This window comes from Oryx dammah, unplaced genomic scaffold (genome assembly GCF_014754425.2).
Source record: "Oryx dammah isolate SB20612 unplaced genomic scaffold, SCBI_Odam_1.1 HiC_scaffold_1, whole genome shotgun sequence".
NCBI lineage: Eukaryota > Metazoa > Chordata > Mammalia > Artiodactyla > Bovidae > Oryx > Oryx dammah.
Genome location: NW_024070185.1, coordinates 101491326 through 101509286, shown reverse-complemented (window position 1 = coordinate 101509286; position 17961 = coordinate 101491326). Strand labels below are relative to the sequence as shown.

General features: G+C 55.7%; 1 protein-coding gene across 3 annotated transcripts in view; it reads right to left on the bottom strand.

Annotated features, from left to right (window-relative positions):
• COL27A1 (collagen type XXVII alpha 1 chain) overlaps nucleotides 1-17652 on the bottom strand; it is a 149661-nt gene extending 132009 nt beyond the window's left edge. For 2 of the 3 annotated variants that reach the window (XM_040239871.1, XM_040239881.1), the window contains exons 1-3: nucleotides 17519-17647; nucleotides 10928-10998; nucleotides 4385-6102 (exon numbers count right to left, since the gene is read on the bottom strand). In XM_040239871.1, coding sequence (XP_040095805.1) covers nucleotides 4385-6102; nucleotides 10928-10998; nucleotides 17519-17589 — 1860 coding nt within the window. In that variant the 5' untranslated portion in view covers nucleotides 17590-17647. Of the gene's footprint in view, nucleotides 1-4384; nucleotides 6103-10927; nucleotides 10999-17518 lie in introns of all 3 variants that reach the window. The other variant, XR_005721023.1, reaches the window with a different exon arrangement.
• Between the last annotated feature and the right edge of the window lie 309 nt (nucleotides 17653-17961).

Sequence of the window (17961 nt, the reverse complement as noted above, 5' to 3'; positions counted from 1 at the left end):
TCCTCTTGCACCTTCAGGTGGACCCCATGTGCTTCTCCAGCCCCTGTTGATTCCCTTGACGGTGCCCACACCTCTGTAAACAGTCGCTTCCTTAAATTCCCCTCAGTTACACTGTTCCCTGCCTGGGCCACAGGATACAGCATGCAAACTGCTCCACACAGAGCCTGGCACGCAGCAGGAGCTCAAAAAGGACATGCCAAAGACAAAGCAAACACTTCTCTATTCTCCCGTATTCTAGACGATGCCAGTATAAGCGGTAAACGACTCAAGATCTAGTTCGGATTCCTAACCGCCAGCAGCATAAACGCCCTCCTATGCCAGAAGCTCTTGGTTCTCTCAGGGTGACCATGCCCCTGCCTCAGCCATCAGCACATCCATAATCAGCCACAACTATCCAGATTCTAATGTTGGAGGCAGACAACCCACACAGCCCTGGAAAAGTAGGTGGTACCATACCATCTTTTTACAGAGGTAAAAACTAAGATTCAGAGAGGTCAAGTGACTTGCCAAAGGTCACACAGCACCTAGCGCCCAGAAGGCACTCATTCAACATCTGTTGAAAGAAGGGAAAGATGGCTGGATAAGGAAATGGTTCAAACTCAGGTCATCCCAAATTCTGTGCGCTTCTGCACTCCTTGCGCCTTCTTACCCACCGGCAGCAGAGATCTGTGTAACTTCAAAGAGCCTGGCCTGCGTGTCAGGACACCCTGTTTTTCGTAAGGATCAAATTCCTTCATTCATCTCCTAGATAGTCATGGAGTATCTGCTGCAGGCCAGGCGCTCAGCTGGGTCTCCCTGAGGTGACGCTTGGAAAAAGTGCAAGGGCGTGCAAATGCCAGTGGCCTGAGTGTGAATAAATAAGGCCTTGACTCGCCTCCTCCTGGGCGTGGGGCTTCTGTGCAGCTTCTGTGCAGCCACTGTGAACCGCAGCCTCCCCGCCCCTACTGACCTGGGGCCAAGCTCAGCTTTTCCATGCTCCCCCCACCCCGTTCCCGGGGCTCCCACAGAGCTCCCTCCCGAAGTGGCTACGACTCCTGGCCAGCCTGGGCCCAGAGCTGTCTCAGCCTCTGCCAGTCTGTCCCATGCCCCTTGAGATCCATGCAGAACAGGCCAGATACAGCCTTGAAAACCCTCTCAGGGGCTTCCCTAGTGGCTCAGTGGTAAAGAATCCTGCCTGCCGATGAAGGAGACACAGGTTCGATCCCTGGTCCAGGAAGATCCCACATGCGGTGGAGCAACTAAGTCCGTGTCCCACAACTGCTGAGACTGTGCTCTAGAGCCTGAGAGCCGCAACCACTGAGCCCACAAGCCACGACTACTAAAGCCCGTGTACCCTAGAGCCCATGCTCCGCAACAAGAGAAGCCACGGCAATAAGCCTGTGTAGCTGAAGACCCAGCGCAGCCAAAAATAAATGCATAGAAATTATGTTTTCAAAAAAGGAAACAAAATCTTCTCAGGCTCTGAAAGGACCTGCAGTGGATTATAAGAAGGGAATTCTCCCGAAGCCGGTCACAGAGGACAGACAGCCTCAGGGAGAGGAAAGATGTTATCACCCAACAAATCTAGAACTCCCAGGTGGCCCTGGAGATCCCTCAACTTGCTTCCTCACAGGAGGTGGGGGCTATTATCCTCTTACATTCTGCAGAAACTGAAGCTTAGTGTGAGTCAGGGCTGCAGAGCTAGTAAGGAGTGGAGTCAGGACTTAAACCCAGATTGGTGTGTGCCCAGACTGAAGGGACTTCCCTGGTGGCTCAGACGGTAAAGCGTCTGTCTACAATGCGGGAGACTGGAGACAATTAAATCTCATGCCTGGGCACTGCAGCTTCCACTCTGCTGGGGTTACATCCCAAACGTATACGAGGGTTCTGGGTGGGCACAAGGGAGAAGAGAAGGAGCACTTGTCAGAATCAGTTTTTGTCGCTGTTGCTCAAAGACACCACTTCGATTAATCATTTCTGCTATCTGGTGAAATATAAATGACCAGCTTGCCACAGCAGACTGGACAAAGCTTCTAGAAGCCTCTTGGTTCCTACTGGAGTAAGATTAGGTTCCGAGCTGGGGGGCCGGCGGGATGAGGGGATTGCACAGGACGTCAGGCAGGATGGCACCCAGACAGACTGATGTCTTCCCTCTTGCCCTCATCTGTTCTGGGCCGGAGGAGCAGGAAGAGCCTTGGTCCCCACAGAAATTGCATCCCAACTCCTCCTGCAAGATCATTCTGGGTGCCCTTGGCCAAGTCTTTTGTCTCCCCAGCCCTGTTCCTCTCCTTCGTAGAGCAGGGATCAGGGCACACATCCTACCCTCTGGACCAGTTTCTACAAGGTCCTAAAGGAAGATGCTACATGTGTGGAAATAACTCATGAATGTGCTAGGTATAGAAACAGAAGATGTTCTAGACACTGAACACTTCACTTCAGATCAAGGACAGGGCCTCCCTCTCTCAGGCCCCCGGCCTCTAAGCCCTGAGTCCTAGCATATCAGAGTGGACACTTAAGGGGTAGATTGGAACGCGCTGATCTTGGGGTCTGGAGCCGGGGTGTAAACTTCAGCTTGGCCTCCACCGTGCTGTGTGGCTTCTGAGTGAATCCTGACCCTTTCTGGACCCAGTCTCTAGGCTCCCCACCTGCACAATGGCAAGGGTGAACGGAATGATACCTAAGCACCCATCCACTGAACAGGTCAACTCCAGCACCTTCTTTGATCAGGGTGGGAGGAGTTCCAGACCAGTTCTGGCAAGAGGCCTCACCTCCTGCTGACCTGCATCACTGAACTCCGGGAGAAGAGTCCACAGCTCAGGCAGCTGGAAAGGCCCGAGGGAACCTGCTCCTGCTCCAGCTCTGCAGGCTCGCCCATGGCCTCTCTCACTCTACTTCACACACAGCCCTGGGGGACAGGGTTGGCCCCCTCCACTCGGCAGGGTGGAGAGCCTCACTTCACCCTCCTCTGTCAGAGGGGGACAATCACCCCCTTTCAACCTCACAGCCAGCGAGGCTGGCAGCCCCACAGCTGGGGAGGCTGAGCCGTCACAGGCCAAAGGTGCCTGGCGTCTGAGTAGGACTGGGTAGCCTGGAGCGGGAAGAAGCCTGCTTCCCTCAGCTCCCTGCTCCCTACCCTGCCAATTTCAGAATGCGGGACCTGAACAGAATGTTGACATAATTGCAAAGCAATGCATACAGTTTCCATAAGTTCTACAATATGGTTATAATAAAAACGGGCTCTCAGTCCCCTTGGAGACAGACTGAATAAATATTATTTCTCATGATTATTAAAACTCATTAAGTGTGTTTGCAAGGCCTGGGAATTCCCAGCATCTACCAGTGCCTCCACATTGCGGGGAGCCTAACCCCAAGCCCAGGGCCTGGCGGGGAGACTCAGCCCCAGGAAGGAGGAACCCACGCGGTGGTCATCTCCAAGGCAGGAGAACAGAGCGGAGGCCCGAGCTTTCTGGAAACTCCGTCTCATCAGTCCCCCCCACCGGAGGAATTGGCCTCCAGCTGCAGAAAGGTCGTTGCCCCTGGAGACAGTCCCAGGCACGCTGGAGGCATCAACCCCAAGACGCTCTCCTGCACGCGGAATGTTCTTTCTCTCTTCCTTGATTGTTCGCGCTCACCCTGACCCTTCTTACCCCAAACTCCTCTACCAGGGCCCACAAATCAAATGTCTTACGGGAGCCGAGCAGGTAAGAGAAACGAGATGAAAGGACTGGGTTGGAAGACCAATCAAGAGATGTGTGGATGAGTACAGACAAGAGCGGGCTTGTCCTGTCCAAGGAAGCAGCCGCAACCCAGCCACAGCCCGTGGGCCACTGCTTCTCTCCCTTCTTCCAAGAAAAGCTGGTCACCCTTTTATAAGAAATCTCTCACATTCAAAAAATATTAATCACATATTAAGTATTTTTAAACAATGTTGCATGTGCCAAACAAAACATATTCAGGACTACCCATGGATAACCTTCGCCTGAAACTTGCGGACAAGCCAGGGGGCTAGAGGAGCTCTGGTCCAGGAGTCAGAGAGCTGGCCTTTGGGGACTGCGGGACCAGGGGCCAGTCAGTTCGTGGTTTTCCTTCACCCACTCAACCTTTACGGTTATGTTAGTGAACAGTCACCTGGGGCTTGGGCTAACCAAAGCCTAGAGCTGCTCTTACCTGGAGGGGCCACCAGACCCAAGATCAGCCCAGGGGACCACAGATCTGAGGCAGGATGTACAATTCATGAACATGGGAGAGATGGAGGCATGGGGGGGCCCGGGTTCAAGTCGAGGCTCTGCCCATAATCAGCTCTTCGGTCTAGCTTCTCTTCCTCTGCCCTGATCAAGAGCAACCGCCCAACCGCCCCTATCAGCCACTCAAGCTTCAAGCAGAACACACACCCACCAACTCTTACCGGCAAACCACAGTCTCCCTTGGGTCCCGGAGGTCCCATCAGCAGCAGGAAAGGTGTGGGTCCCACCAGGTGGAAGAACGAATAGCCAGTACTGATGGGCTGGGGGCTGGAGGAGAGGAATCGCGCCGGGGCCAGCGCTGGGGCCAGGGTGGTCTGCTGCCTGGCCCGGGGCTGTCTGGGGTTGGACCCCCTTGTCAGATCGTTCAGCGGGACATCCCGGGCTGCCTTCCCGGATCTGAGCGGGACGGGCTTGCGGGGTCTGGCTTTCTTTGTGGCTTCTGATCCAGTGGGTTTCTTGCTTCCAGTGGAGGCTGAACCAGGAGCGAGGGTGGGAGGCATCGCTGTGGCCCTTGGCCGAGCGGTCCTGGGAGGGCTAGGACTGGGGACAGGTGACGGGGGCAGGACTGTGGGTGGGGGAGCTCTGTGTGTGCTGGTGCGGGCAGGAGCCGGCGCACTGGCATGACTACTCATTTTGGCCTCAGCCTGGACCACTGGGGGCAGAGGCTTTTTAGAGGAGGCAGCAGCTGGAGGTAGGGGCCGGGCACTGGGTGGCGGGAGTCTGGGCATGCCAGGGTTCCTCTGGATCGGCTTCACTGTGGGACGGGAGACTTTGGCAGGAATGGGCTGGGAAGTAGGTAGCACCGGCTTCTTGGTGGGTGGGGCTGGCTTTGTGAAGGCAGGCGGAGCTGTCTTCTGGGTGGGGCGGGGGCATCTGACCGGGGCAATTGAAGGAGAAAGGGCTGAAGGTGTGGCGGGGTGCCTTTTGGAGGTCTTGGTGGCTGTGTTCTTCTGCAGTGGCTGGACAGGTCTGGGGGAGCTGGCGGGAGAGACCGGGGACACAGGAGGAGGCCCTTCACTGGCTGATAGCTTGGCTGGGGGCAGGGGCGTCCAGGCTGGATGGGATGTGATGGGCTGGGGCGGGCGTGTGGTGCCAGTCCTCATGGGCCTGATGGGCACGGCAGGCCCCACAGTCACCCCAGGCCCCCTGCCTGCCGGCCGTGACTCCAGGGCTGGCGTGGCAGTGGTCAGATTCTCCAGGCCCAACCGGGCGAGGTCGGTCTGGAAGGTGAGGGGTGTGTCAGAGTCTCGGGGGAAGAAGGGTCCCAGCTGGGGCCGGTAGGTGTCAGCCTGTCCACACTGCTTTCTCAGGTGGGTACAATAATTGTGAGCGACCTGCGCCACGGGGTAGATACTGAACTGGCACAGGGCCCCCTCGAACTGGACCGCATGCGGGCTCATCTTCCCAAAGAGGAACAAGCCGTCAGGGTCAAGCACTGGGTCCCTGTGGAAAGGCAGTGAGACGGGTACCCGGCGCTGCCCACAGGCTGTCACCAGGGTGACCGTGCGGCCGCGGAGCTCCAGGGCCAGGTGGTGCCAGCGCCCATCGTGGACATCGAGGTCGAAGGCCACAGAGCGCCGGGGCCCCAGGTGGACCACAGTCTTGCCGGGGAGGAACTGCAGGCCCAGCTGCAGCTTGCGCTTCTGGCTGCGGACGGCGAAGAGGAAGGCATGGTTCACCCGGTGGGAGCAGAGGCTGAGCACCAGCGCCAGCTCCGTGCCCAGGGCGGCGGGGACGACGGCGGCCGTGGGAGCCTGGAGCCGGGCCTGCTGAGTGAAGATGAAGCCTGTCTGGAAGGGGATGACCCCTGGGGGTGGGGGGCTCCGGCCACCCGCAGCCTTTGTCCAGCTGAGGCCCAGCCGCTGGAGGACGTCCACATCTGGAGAGGGAGGGCAGGAGGGGAGAGAGGGCACAGTCAGGGCCTGCTTCCGGCCACAGCGACAGTGAGGACAGCCCACCCACTGCTGCCTGCCACCCTGCGGCTGTGACTGACAGAGTAGAGCTGGAACCCGCCCCTTGCTGGGCTGTGTGATCCTGTGTATATACAGACCGTCCTTCACTTTCAATGCAGTTACAGCCCCATTCAACAAATGTCACACCTTAAGTCAAAAATGCACTTAATATACCTAACCTAATGAGCATCACAGTTTAGCCTGCTACTGCTACTGCTGCTAAGTCACTTCAGTCGTGTCCAACTCTATGTGACCCCATAGACGGCAGCCTACCAGGCTCCCTCGTCCCTGGGATTCTCCAGGCAAGAACACTGGAGTGGGTTGCCATTTCCTTCTCCAATGCAGGAAAGTGAAAAGTGAAAGTGAAGTCGCTCAGTCGTGTCCGACCCTTAGCGACCCCATGGACTGCAGCCCACCAGGCTCCTCCGTCCATGGGATTTTCCAGGCAACAGTACTGGAGTGGGGTGCCATTGCCTTCTCCACAGGTTAGCCTAGCCTACCTTAAACTCAGAACACTTACCGTTAGGCTAAATCATCTCACACAAAGCCTGAAAGTGAAAGTTGCCTAGTCATGTCCAACTCTTTGTGACCCCATGGACTATACAGTCTATGGAATTCTCCAGGCCAGAATACTGGAGTGGGTAGCCTTTCCCTTCTCCAGAGGATATTCCCAACCCAGGGATGGAGCCCAGGTCTCCCACATTGGGTGAATTCTCTACCAGCTGAGCCACAAGGGAAGCGCAAGAATACTGGAGTGGGTAGCCTATGCCTTCTCCAGCAGATCTTCCCGACCCAGGAATCGAACCTGGGTGAATTGCAGGTGAATTCTTTACCAAATGAGCTATCAGGGAAGCCCCCATACAAAGCCTATTTTACAACAAAGTGCTGAATATCTCATATAATATATTGAGGCTATACTAAAAACAGGCCTTCTCTGGTGGCTCAGATGGTAAAGAATCCGCCTGCAGTGCAGAAGACCCAGGTTTGACCCCTGGGTCAGGAAGATCCCCTGGAGAAGGGAATGGCAACCTACTCCAGTATTCCTGCCTGGAGAATCCCATGGACAGAAGAGCCTGGTGGGCTATAGTCCATGTGGTCGCAAAGAGTCGGACGTGACTGAGCAACTATCTCACACACACATACTAAAACCGAGACACAGAATGATTGTGCTGGTTCAGAACAGTTTAAGTGTATGGGTTGTTTCCCTCTGTGATCCTATGGTCAACTGGGAGCTGTGGTGGCTGCTGCCCGGTGTACAGGAGACAATCATACTGCATATCGCTAGCCCAGAAGACCAAAAAGATCAAAATCAGACACCCCAAGTACCGTTTCACTTTTGCACCATCATTAAGTCAAAAAATCATAAGTTAAGGACCATCTGTGAGTGGCTAAAAACACAGACGCTGAAGCCAAACTTCCTGAGTTCAAATCCTAGCTCCACCACTTACTAGGGTTGTGACTTCAGTGCCTCAGTTTTCCCACTTTTAGATGGGATAATAGTAGTACCAAAACTCAGAAGGACGTGGTGAAGATTAAATGAGCTAACGCACTTGCGGGGAGAAAGAGGCCTGGCACAAAATAAGCATGTTTGAAGGATAGCTATTAATATGAAAAATAATGATAATCACCAAATGCTAGAGCTAACAGTATTAGAGACTGCCCAGTGTGGCGTGTTGGATGGAGGAGCCTGGTAGGCTGCAGTCCATGGGGTCGCGAACAGTCGGACACGACTGAAGCGACTTAGTAGCAGCAGCAGCAATGTGGCGTGTTTCCCCCTTTCTCTGCCTCAAAAGCCATCTCCTCCAGGAAGCAGTCCCATAAGTGAGGGACCAACAGGAATGTTCATGTCACCAGAGCTCGGTAAGGATGTCCAGGGGACCGGACTAGTTTCACCGTCTTCAGGAACCCTAGTCTGCTAGAGCAGACCGGGGGAGTCGCTGTCTATACAGAAGGCAGAGGACATTTCCAGTGACCCACCTCTTCCCCGTGTGGCTTTGGAGACAGCAAAGGAAGTAATCAAGGCATTCTTGTAACCTCTGTCCTCTGGCAAAGGGTTTGGACAACTGACCGTGGTCTGGCCAGGTCACATCCGCCTGGTAATTACACTGGCAAGAGCTTGCCAGAGCAAAAAGAGGGTTTCCAGGGTGTTTATGGAAAGGTTTCCTGACCTTGCCTCTCGTCGGGTCATTCAACCTCCTTCAGTCAGCTGAGCTGCCAGCACCTGCAGACGCCTGCTCGGGAGCCCCATCTCAGCAGGAAAGGATAGGCTCCATATGGAACTGGGCTCTGGGAAAGGTCCATAGACCCCCTCCCCTGAGCTGAGTACCCTGACCCCTAAATGTGGAATGCTCTCTCCCTCATCACCTAGAGTAAAGGGTGTGCGCTGGGCTGAATGCAGCCAGCTCTTCATAGACCCTAGGCTGACTGCTGTGAGATGGATGGACAGAGAGATAAATGGGCTGGGAGAAACTCAGAACCTGGGTGCTGGCAGCATGGCAGCATAATGGCTCCATAGCAGGCTTTGCAAACAGAAGGCTGGACTTAGAGCCGGACAAGACCACCTGTAGGTCTGGACTCTGAGCCTCCATTCCCTCTGCTGTAAGATGAGGCTACGAAGAGTGCTGACGTCATTAGGGCCCTGGGAGATGATAAGGTGGTCTTCCTCTTGATCCTCACCCACCCCTGTACTCTGTGCTTCTGATTAAGTTTCTTCCTGCACTGCCCTCCCTGCCCCCCGCCCCCCCCCCACACCCCGCCCATCTCCCATCTCCAAGCCAGTTTCCCTGCCTGTAAGACAAGGGGAACCAGACCTGGAGGTGGCCACAGAGTCCTAAGAATGTTCCAAACACTGTAGCTGCAGGCTGCTGTTTCAGGCTTGAAGGCTCTTATTCCTCTCTAGGACCCAAGGGCCTTCACTTCCCTTCAAATTCCTCCTTTCTCCCACCTCTGTCTGTCCCCAGGTCCTAAACTAAAACAAGCCACCATTTAAGGATTCTCTGAGTAGCAGCGTCTTTTATACTCTTAATCACAGAAAGCCGCTTACTATCATAAAACACTTCTCACTATAAACAGCTTAGAAGGGAGGAGCTCCTCAGAACAGCAGAAAGCCACCTCTCCTCTCTCCACGCCCCACCTCCCCTGGGACCAAAAGGCTCCCAGCCCTGCAGACCTCTCTCTCTGCACCCTACCACTTACAGCCCCTTGCGCTCGCCCTGGGAAGATGACAACTGGCCAGGCCTGGGGGCACTAAGGAGGCTCCCCTTATCACCCTCTCCAGGTGGGCTCTAAAGCTGCCACCAGGCAGTCCCCAGGCCTCCCACACACACTCGCTGCAGTTCAGGGGCCAAGTCCTCCCGACTCAGCCACCTGGAGCTGGCAGAGGTGGTCACCGCTGAGCCTCCAGGAGCCTCTGATCACTGGGGGCTCCATGGAGACACAGAAGGACCACTCTTGCCCCAACTTTACAGGTAAATATATAATCAACAATAAGAGGAAGAACTAATGTTTATTGAACATTTACTATGTACCAAGTGCTTTACAAGCATTAACTCTTGACTCTCTCCGTCATCTATGAAGCAAGTACTGTCTGTCATCCCCACTCTTTTGGAGAAGAGGATGAGAAAGCTGAGCCACATATAGTGTTGGGTTGGCCAAAGTTTTGTTTGGGCCCCATAATGAACGAACTTTTTGGCCAACCCAATAACTTGCCCAGGGTCACACAGCTTATTATAATCAGAGGCACAGCTGGGCTTGAAACCCAGGCTGCTTGGCCCCAGGCCCTTCCTTCATCACTGTGCCTTCCTGCACTGGAGCCCTTTGATTGCTTGAAGGCAGGCTAGAGACGCGAGCAGGAAGGATCCCATCAGAGGAGAGGAGCTGGGGGACCAGGGAATGAATTCAGCCCAACGCCGAGATGGAGGGGCCTGGCCAGCTGGCCACAGCAAGATCCCTTTATTACATAAACCTGGCTTCACTGCCCCAGCCTCTCTGCCCCCCATCCCCCTTCCCAGTGCCTGACTCAGGACTCTGGACAGCTGTTCACCTACTTTGTGGGGGAAACAGCAAGCTCGGAAAATATGACATTTGCACAAAATGTTGCTGGGCGGCAGAAGTCTCTTCCGGGCACATCCCTCCCCTCCCAGGGGCCCAATCCCTGCCCAGCAGCCAGGTCAGGCCACAGGGGCTCTGGGAGTGCCCGGGTGCCTGTCCCGGTACACGGGGCGGGCGTGGAGGAGGGGGAGGGGCTGCTATTTTAAGAGGCATTGTGGTTGCTTGACAAACAGATGTGGGAGAGGTTTCAGTTTCCATGGGCAGCTATGTAGCCAGTCCCCCCGACCCCCTGCCGCCTGGGGCCCCCTGGACAGATCCTCAGGGACAGCAGGGAAAAGCAGCATTTCACGGGAAGGGGAGTGCAGATCACAGGAGTAGGCAAGGACGCTGGAGTCCTTCATGCCTCTTGTCAGCCCTTCTTGGGGTACCCATAAGACAAAGGGGGACAACTGAGGCTTAGTGACCTAGTGTAACTCACATTCTGCCCTGGAGAGGAAGAAAAGTGCTTCCTACCCTCACAAAACATCAAACGGGATGCTTTCAAGGCCGGAGAGAATTCGTTAATGATCGGCTCCACTCTACTAATGAGAAAATCGAGGTACTGAGTTCCCCATTAGGGGCACCGATGTCTCCTACCCCTGCGTTCCCAGATCCCTTCCGTCCTGATTTGTCTCCCCCTGGACAAAGAGAAGAGACAGTTACCTTCAGGAGCTCCTTGGGTGGAGGCCAGGTGACAGGCGAGCGAGACTAAGATCCAGGTGAAGAGAAACCCCCTAGAGACCAGGAGACACAAGCAGATACGGCATCAGCTTCCACCCCTCACATCCAGATCCGGCCGGGGAGTTGGGAGGGAATCCTCCAGCCCCAGTGCCACCCCGGTCCTGCCCAGGGGAGGTGGGAGGTGAGGTGCAGACTCTAGGACTCCATTGGACCAGCCCATACTCCTGGGGTCCAGGCACAGCCTTCTGAAAAAGGAACTACTTACATAGTACAAATACAATCTCACTTTTTACAGATCAGTAAATCAAGGTCACAGGCAGGAAGCCCTGCCCTGGAGACTCAGGGTCCAGATCAAAATCTGCCACTGATGCCCTGGGCAACAAAAGACCAGCCCCTGCCCCTCCCTGTCTCTGGACCTCAGTCTCCCCATCTGCATTACGGCCTCAGGATCTTGAGACCCAGTAGGCGGCAGAGCCAGGGAGGAAAGGTCAGCAGGAAGACCAGAGGGGTCTGCTTAGATGACAGGTATCTTCAAAGGGCAGGAAAGAGAAGAACTCAGTCTCCAGACTCAGGGCCAGGGGTGGGAAACGACCGCTTAGCCAGGACCACTGCACGTTAAGGAAGCTGCCTACTAGCTTCATGCTCACAGAAAATGGAAGAGGGAGGAGAGAAGAGGAGATGATGGGTAGTCAGGCCCCCCCACACACACCCAGGTGCAAACCTGGCCCCATTGCATACCAGCTGTATGACCCTGGATGAGTCCCTCAGCCTCCCTGAGCCTGTCTCCTTCTCTGCTATTCAGCTGATGTTCCCTATCTTGTAAGCCAGGCGTGAGGATTAAATGAGCTCATGCATGTCAAGGGTTCGGACTGCTGCCAGCCACAGAAGTGCTTCTTAGATCAACCCTGCTGCCCTTGCAAGCTGGGTCCCAGAAGGGTTAATGCTCTGCTCAGGGGCTCCTGCCAAGATGGGCAGAGGCAGTGATCCGATTTCACCTTCCTGTGGGAGCAGCCACTGGTGACACCCGAAGCCACTGGGGCCTCTGATCCCTAGGCAGGCAAAGGGGAGGGCGGCACGTGGCCAGAGCCGGCCAGCCAGGAGGCAGGCAGAAAGAACCCCGCCAGGCGGGTGGTGAGGGCAAAGGCTGGGACACGCTGGCCCAGGATCCATTTCCAAGAGGAAGGCTAGGATGGTGTGCTTCTGGGGAATTGTGTAATCCAGGAAACCCATCTGCCAGAGTAGATGTCAGGAGCCCCAGGTTCTTCCTAGCTCCCTGGAGGCCTTGGAAAACAAGCTCACACTCTGTGATTTAATAGCAAATCCTCCAACTTAATTGTAATTAGCATCAATGGTAATCCTGACCTAGACAATGTGGAAGGCACTGGTGGTTACCTACCCATAGCCTCCCCCCTCTTCTTGCTTGTTCAGGGAGGCATGAACTTCAAAGGAAATTGGATGACTCTGGATAGATCTAAGTCCATCTTGGGAATTTGCCATGCCAGTGACTGGTTTAGGCCTGCATCTATGACGCAAATGTGGCCAATGAGATGTCAGGAATGTCTGTCAGGACCTCGAAGAAAGCATTTCAAACGAACACAGTAAGGGCTTTCTTCTAGCCTTTGAATGTTGTTGAATGAAGACTTGCTGCTGCAGCCGTTTTGTGAACATGAGGTAACAAGCCACGTGAACATGTGAGAATGCCAAAAAGGAAAAACGGTGGGTGTTTGATGACACTTGAGATGCTAAATTGGCCAATCCCATTATGGCTTCTCCTTTGGACCTCTTGACGTAGGAGGTAATGAGTCCCTTACTGCTTAAGCCATGTTCAGTTGGGAATTACAGGCAGCATGAGGCAAGCTAGCTGAAACAGCACTCAGACGCTGATGGCGGTGCCTTGAAAGCCTTCAGCTTCTGGGCCTCAGCACACGCTAGTCTCAAGGGCTCTGGACTCCACTCTTTTGCCTGGTCAGCTCCCACTCGTGTGTTGGAGTCTAGCCAGGATGTCATTTCCCACAGTCTGCCGCACGTACCTCCCCAGGTATCCCATGCGTGTCTGTCTCATTTTCCAACTCAAGTCCCTGAAGGGCAGGGCGCACGTCTGTCTTGGATTCCCAGCACCTGGCAGGCATGTAGTAAGTGTTGCGTATTTTTACAGAAGAAATGAATGTCATCTGGAACTACAGGACTCTGGACTTTAAAAAGTATCTTCCCAAAGACTTAATGCCACTAGGCCCACCCCACCTCTGACTTTTCCCAAGGATGCTCCTGGATAACCCTTCCTCCCTTCCTTCTCTTCTCCAATCTGCTGCCACTGCTGTGAGAATCCTTTTTACGTGGGACCTGTCTCCCCTGTCTCCAGCTTACCATCAGCAATAACAAAAGGTCAGTGCCTAGCTGTCCTGAGTTGGGGAGATGGGTAGAGGCTGACCCTCCTGGCATGACCTGCCTACTTGGAGCAAATGGTAGCCCCATCAGCTATGACAAGCAATAAGAGGTAGCTCTTTTTGATTTGACAAAAACTTAGCCTTAGGGAAGGCAGGTACTTTCTCAGGGTCACCGTGGGCAGACTCTGGGGACTAGGTACTTTTTCCCATACCCACTGGGTAGCTACTCCAGGAAACTGGCCAGATCTACTGAGGAAGAGCCATCTCCTACATCCTAGTCTTGGTAGTTCCAAAGCATAACCACATATCAAAGGCTCTGAGAAGTTCTGCAATAAAGAAATCAACGGCCCTTTCTGTTGATCAGCAGTCCCTGAAACTAGAGGACCAGGGAACTCATTTCTCCTGAGAAGACCTCCTCAGAAGACAGTGCTCCTGGCTCTGCAGGGTTCCTGCAACCTCACTAGTTTCTCTTTCATTTCCTTTCTGTCTCTTCTCCCAGCCTTTTCCAGGCACCAGCCCTCACTCCTTGAGTCTCTCCTTGTGTCGTCACATCCACCCTTCTTAGGATGCTCCCCAAGCTGATAAAGACAGGTCAGGTGGAGAGGAAAGGGTACAAGAACCACACACATCCTTCTCGGTCAATTTCTCCTGCTGGAGTTATGCCAAGGTGACTACCCTGTAGAGAATAAAAGGATAAATTCAGAGGCAATAGTTGTAATCCCAGGAGAAAGACTCCCAGGAGAGATGGGATCAGACTAGCCCCTTCAATTAAGCTTCCTAACAACATGGTTTCTAACTCGAGAATTTCAGCCCTGAAAGAGCTATTTAAAAAAAATATTTGTCTCCCTTTCATTCACCTCAACAAATGCAACTGACCCTCTCAGACCTGGATTCCTTGTGCGCTTGACCCAGAAACTGCCAAAGAATAGCAGCGGAATGTAGAGTGCAAGTGGAGTGGGCTTTCCTGTTGGCTCAGCTGGTAGAGAATCCGCCTGCAATGTGGGAGACCTGGGTTCGAACCCTGGGTTGGGAAGATCCCCTAGAGAAGCTACCCATTCCAGGATTCTGGCCTGGAGAGTTCCATGGACTATATAGTCCGTGGGGTTTCGATGAGTCGGACACGACTGTGTGACTTTCACTTCACTTCATAGAGTGGGAGAAGGTCCTCTGAGATCATTTCGAGGCCAGATTCTAGTCTCATCCCCTTTGTAGAGATGGGCCACTGGAGCCCAGAGAGGGGAAGCAACTTGCCCAAAGCCACACAGCATGCCAGTGACCCACATCATTTGACTCCACTACTTAGCAGACCATTTTCGCTTGACTCATCCCAAGAAGAAATCAAAGACTTACAGGGACTTCCTACTTGCCAGAGACCAGAGTCCCAGCCTTCACCAACCGGAACAGAGATGCAGCCTAGGGAGCCAACAGCCATCTAAGTAAGCTCCAGGCCTGGAAAGTTGGCTCCCAGAGGGAGGCCCTGCCGATTCTTTTGCTCCCGTTCCAATCCCGTTTAGGCTACTGCTAATAACGTTTAGTGCCTGGGCTGGCTCAGAGCTTTGTTCTTCCAGACTTCTGTTTTCACCGCTGACTCGTGGGCCTTGGCTCAGCGAAGCCAGGGCTCCAGAATGTCGGGAAGACCAGAGCACAGGGGCCAGAGACGGCAGAATGCGGCCGGAACGGAAGCCATAAGTTCGGGAGCCTGACCTTGGAGACACAGCCTGGCCACCAAGCCCTCCAAAAAGGGAACCCAGGTGTTCCCCTCTCCTGCAAAAAGCTCTCTGCCAGTATACCCAAAGCAGTTACTCCTGGACCACGAGGCTGCCAGAACCTGCAGCTGGCTTGCATGGTTTCTTCCCCCATCCTTGTTACCTGAGAACACAGGGGCGCTTCAGGGACTGATGCCAGTCTGAACATCCACTGAGCGCTCAAGCTAAGACCCGGGGCGTAGAAACATGAGGCCAAGTGGACCCATGGTCTCTGGGCTTGGCTCTGTGCCCATGGAGTGAGCTGGGGAGGATGCTGGCCAGAGGACCACAGAAAAGAGAAGAGGGGTGGACCTGTCCCACCTGCCTCCATAGGCTGGCCAGGCCCCATGTGCCCAGGCCTTCTTCACACCTTACACCTCTTCTACGGGAACACAGACAGGTCATCTGTCTGGACAGGATGCAGCCCAGAATTTTCCAGCTGACTCACACATCCATTCAAGATGAAGTGAATAATGATACAAATAGCAGCTGCCGTTTATTGAGCACTTACTATATGCCAGGCCCTGTTCTAAAAGCCTTTTACAAGCACAGCCCCATTAATCCTCACCAAACCCTGCTTGCTGGCAATGAAGATGCCTGTTTGGGGACAAGAAAAAGGAGAAGCAGAAAGGCAAGGCGCCCGCCCCAGCTTGCAGAACAGAGGCAGGGATTCACATGGCCTGACTGCCATGCTCTCCCGGCTCATGGGTGTGAGTTTATGTTTTGCTTCCGTTTCCACCATCAGCTGAAATGGCATTTCGTGGGTCGGACAGGTTGTGGGGTATCAAGAGGGTCCCTGAAACACAGAGAGGGAGGAAGAGAATATGCCAATAAAGTAACAGGTAGAGTGTGCTCAGAGAGGGACAGACAGGGGGTTACATGTGGAGGGCAGGGCCCCCACCAATGCAACACCAGGGTTGCTGATGGCTACCGGACTGAGCCTGGGGGCTGGGGGGTGGGGTACAGTAGGCTTATGGAAGCATAAGGAAGGGAGGGAGTGCTCTGAGGACAGGGGGGATGGAGAAGCAAAGAGAAGCCAGGGATGCTCCATAACAGTGTCCTGGAACCTGATCTGGGAGGTGCAGAAGAGCAAAGCTGGGGGACCGGAGGGTATAGCGTCTGGGGTACTGCACCAGCAAGGGAGGCAGAGGCTGGGCCTCCAAGCCGCGCGACTGCCCACTTGCCTAAAGCTCGGGCCCCACGGTGGGGTGCTCTCCTGGCACCGCTTTTCTACCCAACCGCTGGCATCTGCCCTGGCACAGGGTCTTCTGGAGAAAATGAGTCAGCAGTGCGCTTACTGGTGGTGGTGGTGGTGGTGGTAATGGGGGGGGGGGGTGTGTCTATGTGTGTGTGCATGCATTGCGGTGGGAGGGGGGTGTGGGGGAATCTCAGCCAGCCAGCTTTTTCCAAGACATGGGAAAGGGGGCGGCATCACCCCCCTGATCCCAGCGCAGAGGGGGCAGGGCGGAGCTACAACCCAGACCAGCCTCTTGGGAACAGTCCCTGCTCCTGGGGGCAGGATGAGCAGGCAGCAAGTTCTCTGCTTCCAGGCAGGCGGTGAGCATGAACCACAGTCCGTGGGGCCCTGAGGGGCTGCTCCCCGCCTACTCACTCCCACACACACCCACACCAGTGACTCCTCCTGCACACGCTCACTCTTTACAACTCCTACTCCACAGGCTGGGAACCAGAGATTCCCTGGCCCTCAGGGGCCCGCGGGGGCTCACATCTGTACCAAGAGGGGTTCGAATTAGTCATCTCCCCGGGCCCTTTCTGCCCTGACATGCTGGTTCTCACTTTTTCTAACACACATGAGGGGAAAGCGACAGGAACTCAGGACCACCCCCACTCCCACCCCCCCCGACCCCTCCCCAAGCAAGGAAGCGCCGAGACACACAGACCCAAACAGACTGACACACACGCGGCGATTTCCAGAAACAGGGGACGTGCAAAGACACACAGACACCAAGACAGAAGCAGGAGCCTTGGAAATCTGCAGACGGTTTCCCAAGAACAGACAGAAACCGAGACTTACAGGCTGGGGACCTGTGGACACCCAACTGGAACACGGAGACCCCTCCTCCCCCAAGCATCCAAAGAGCCCCCTCCTCTCCCCCGCCCACCGCTCCAGGCGCCACCCCCCAGCCCTCAATCTCGACCCCGGGGCGGGCTCTGCAGCGACCCTCCCCAGCTCGGCCCCCGCCCCTACGCGATCCGGCCGCCGCGCCAGGCGGGGCAGGGCGGGCAGCGCTCGGCTCGCCAACCCTCTCCGGGCCGGGGGCGCTGCCCGCGTTAACCCTTGGCGGCCCGCCCTGCAGGGGCGCAGGAAGGGGCAGGAAGCAGACGTTCCGCTGGAAGCGTCCCGCGCGGCGGGGAACCCCAGCCTGCCCTGGGGCTGGAGCCGCCAGAAGCTGGGGAGGGGGCGTCCCCGAGCCCGTACTCACCCCCCTTGCGCCGCCGCCGCCGCCGCCGCCGCCGCTGTGCCTCGGGTCCCCCGTGCCGATCCCGCTCCCATGGCGGGCCCCTACTTCATGCTCCCGAGCCCGGGGGGCAAGTGTGGGCGCGCCCCATGGGGCCGCCAGCCCCCCGCCCCGCCGCGCCAGGCCGGCTCAGAGCGCGCGGCCCCCGCGCCCCCAGCGCAGTCCGGCTCCCAGGGGCGCCCGAGCAAGCAGGCAGCGCGGCCGGAGCTCCGCGGGCGCCCGCGCCAGGCCCATGGTCCCAGGAGTCCCGGCGCCGCGCTCGCCCCTGCCTCGCTCTTTTCTGCTTCCACCGAAAAGGAAGAAGAAGCAGAAGAAGAAGAAAAAAAAGATGATCAAACTTTTGGAGGCGGGCTGCTGGCGGTCCCCGGAGACAGAGCAAGGCCGGGCGAGGGCGCGCGGAGGGCGGT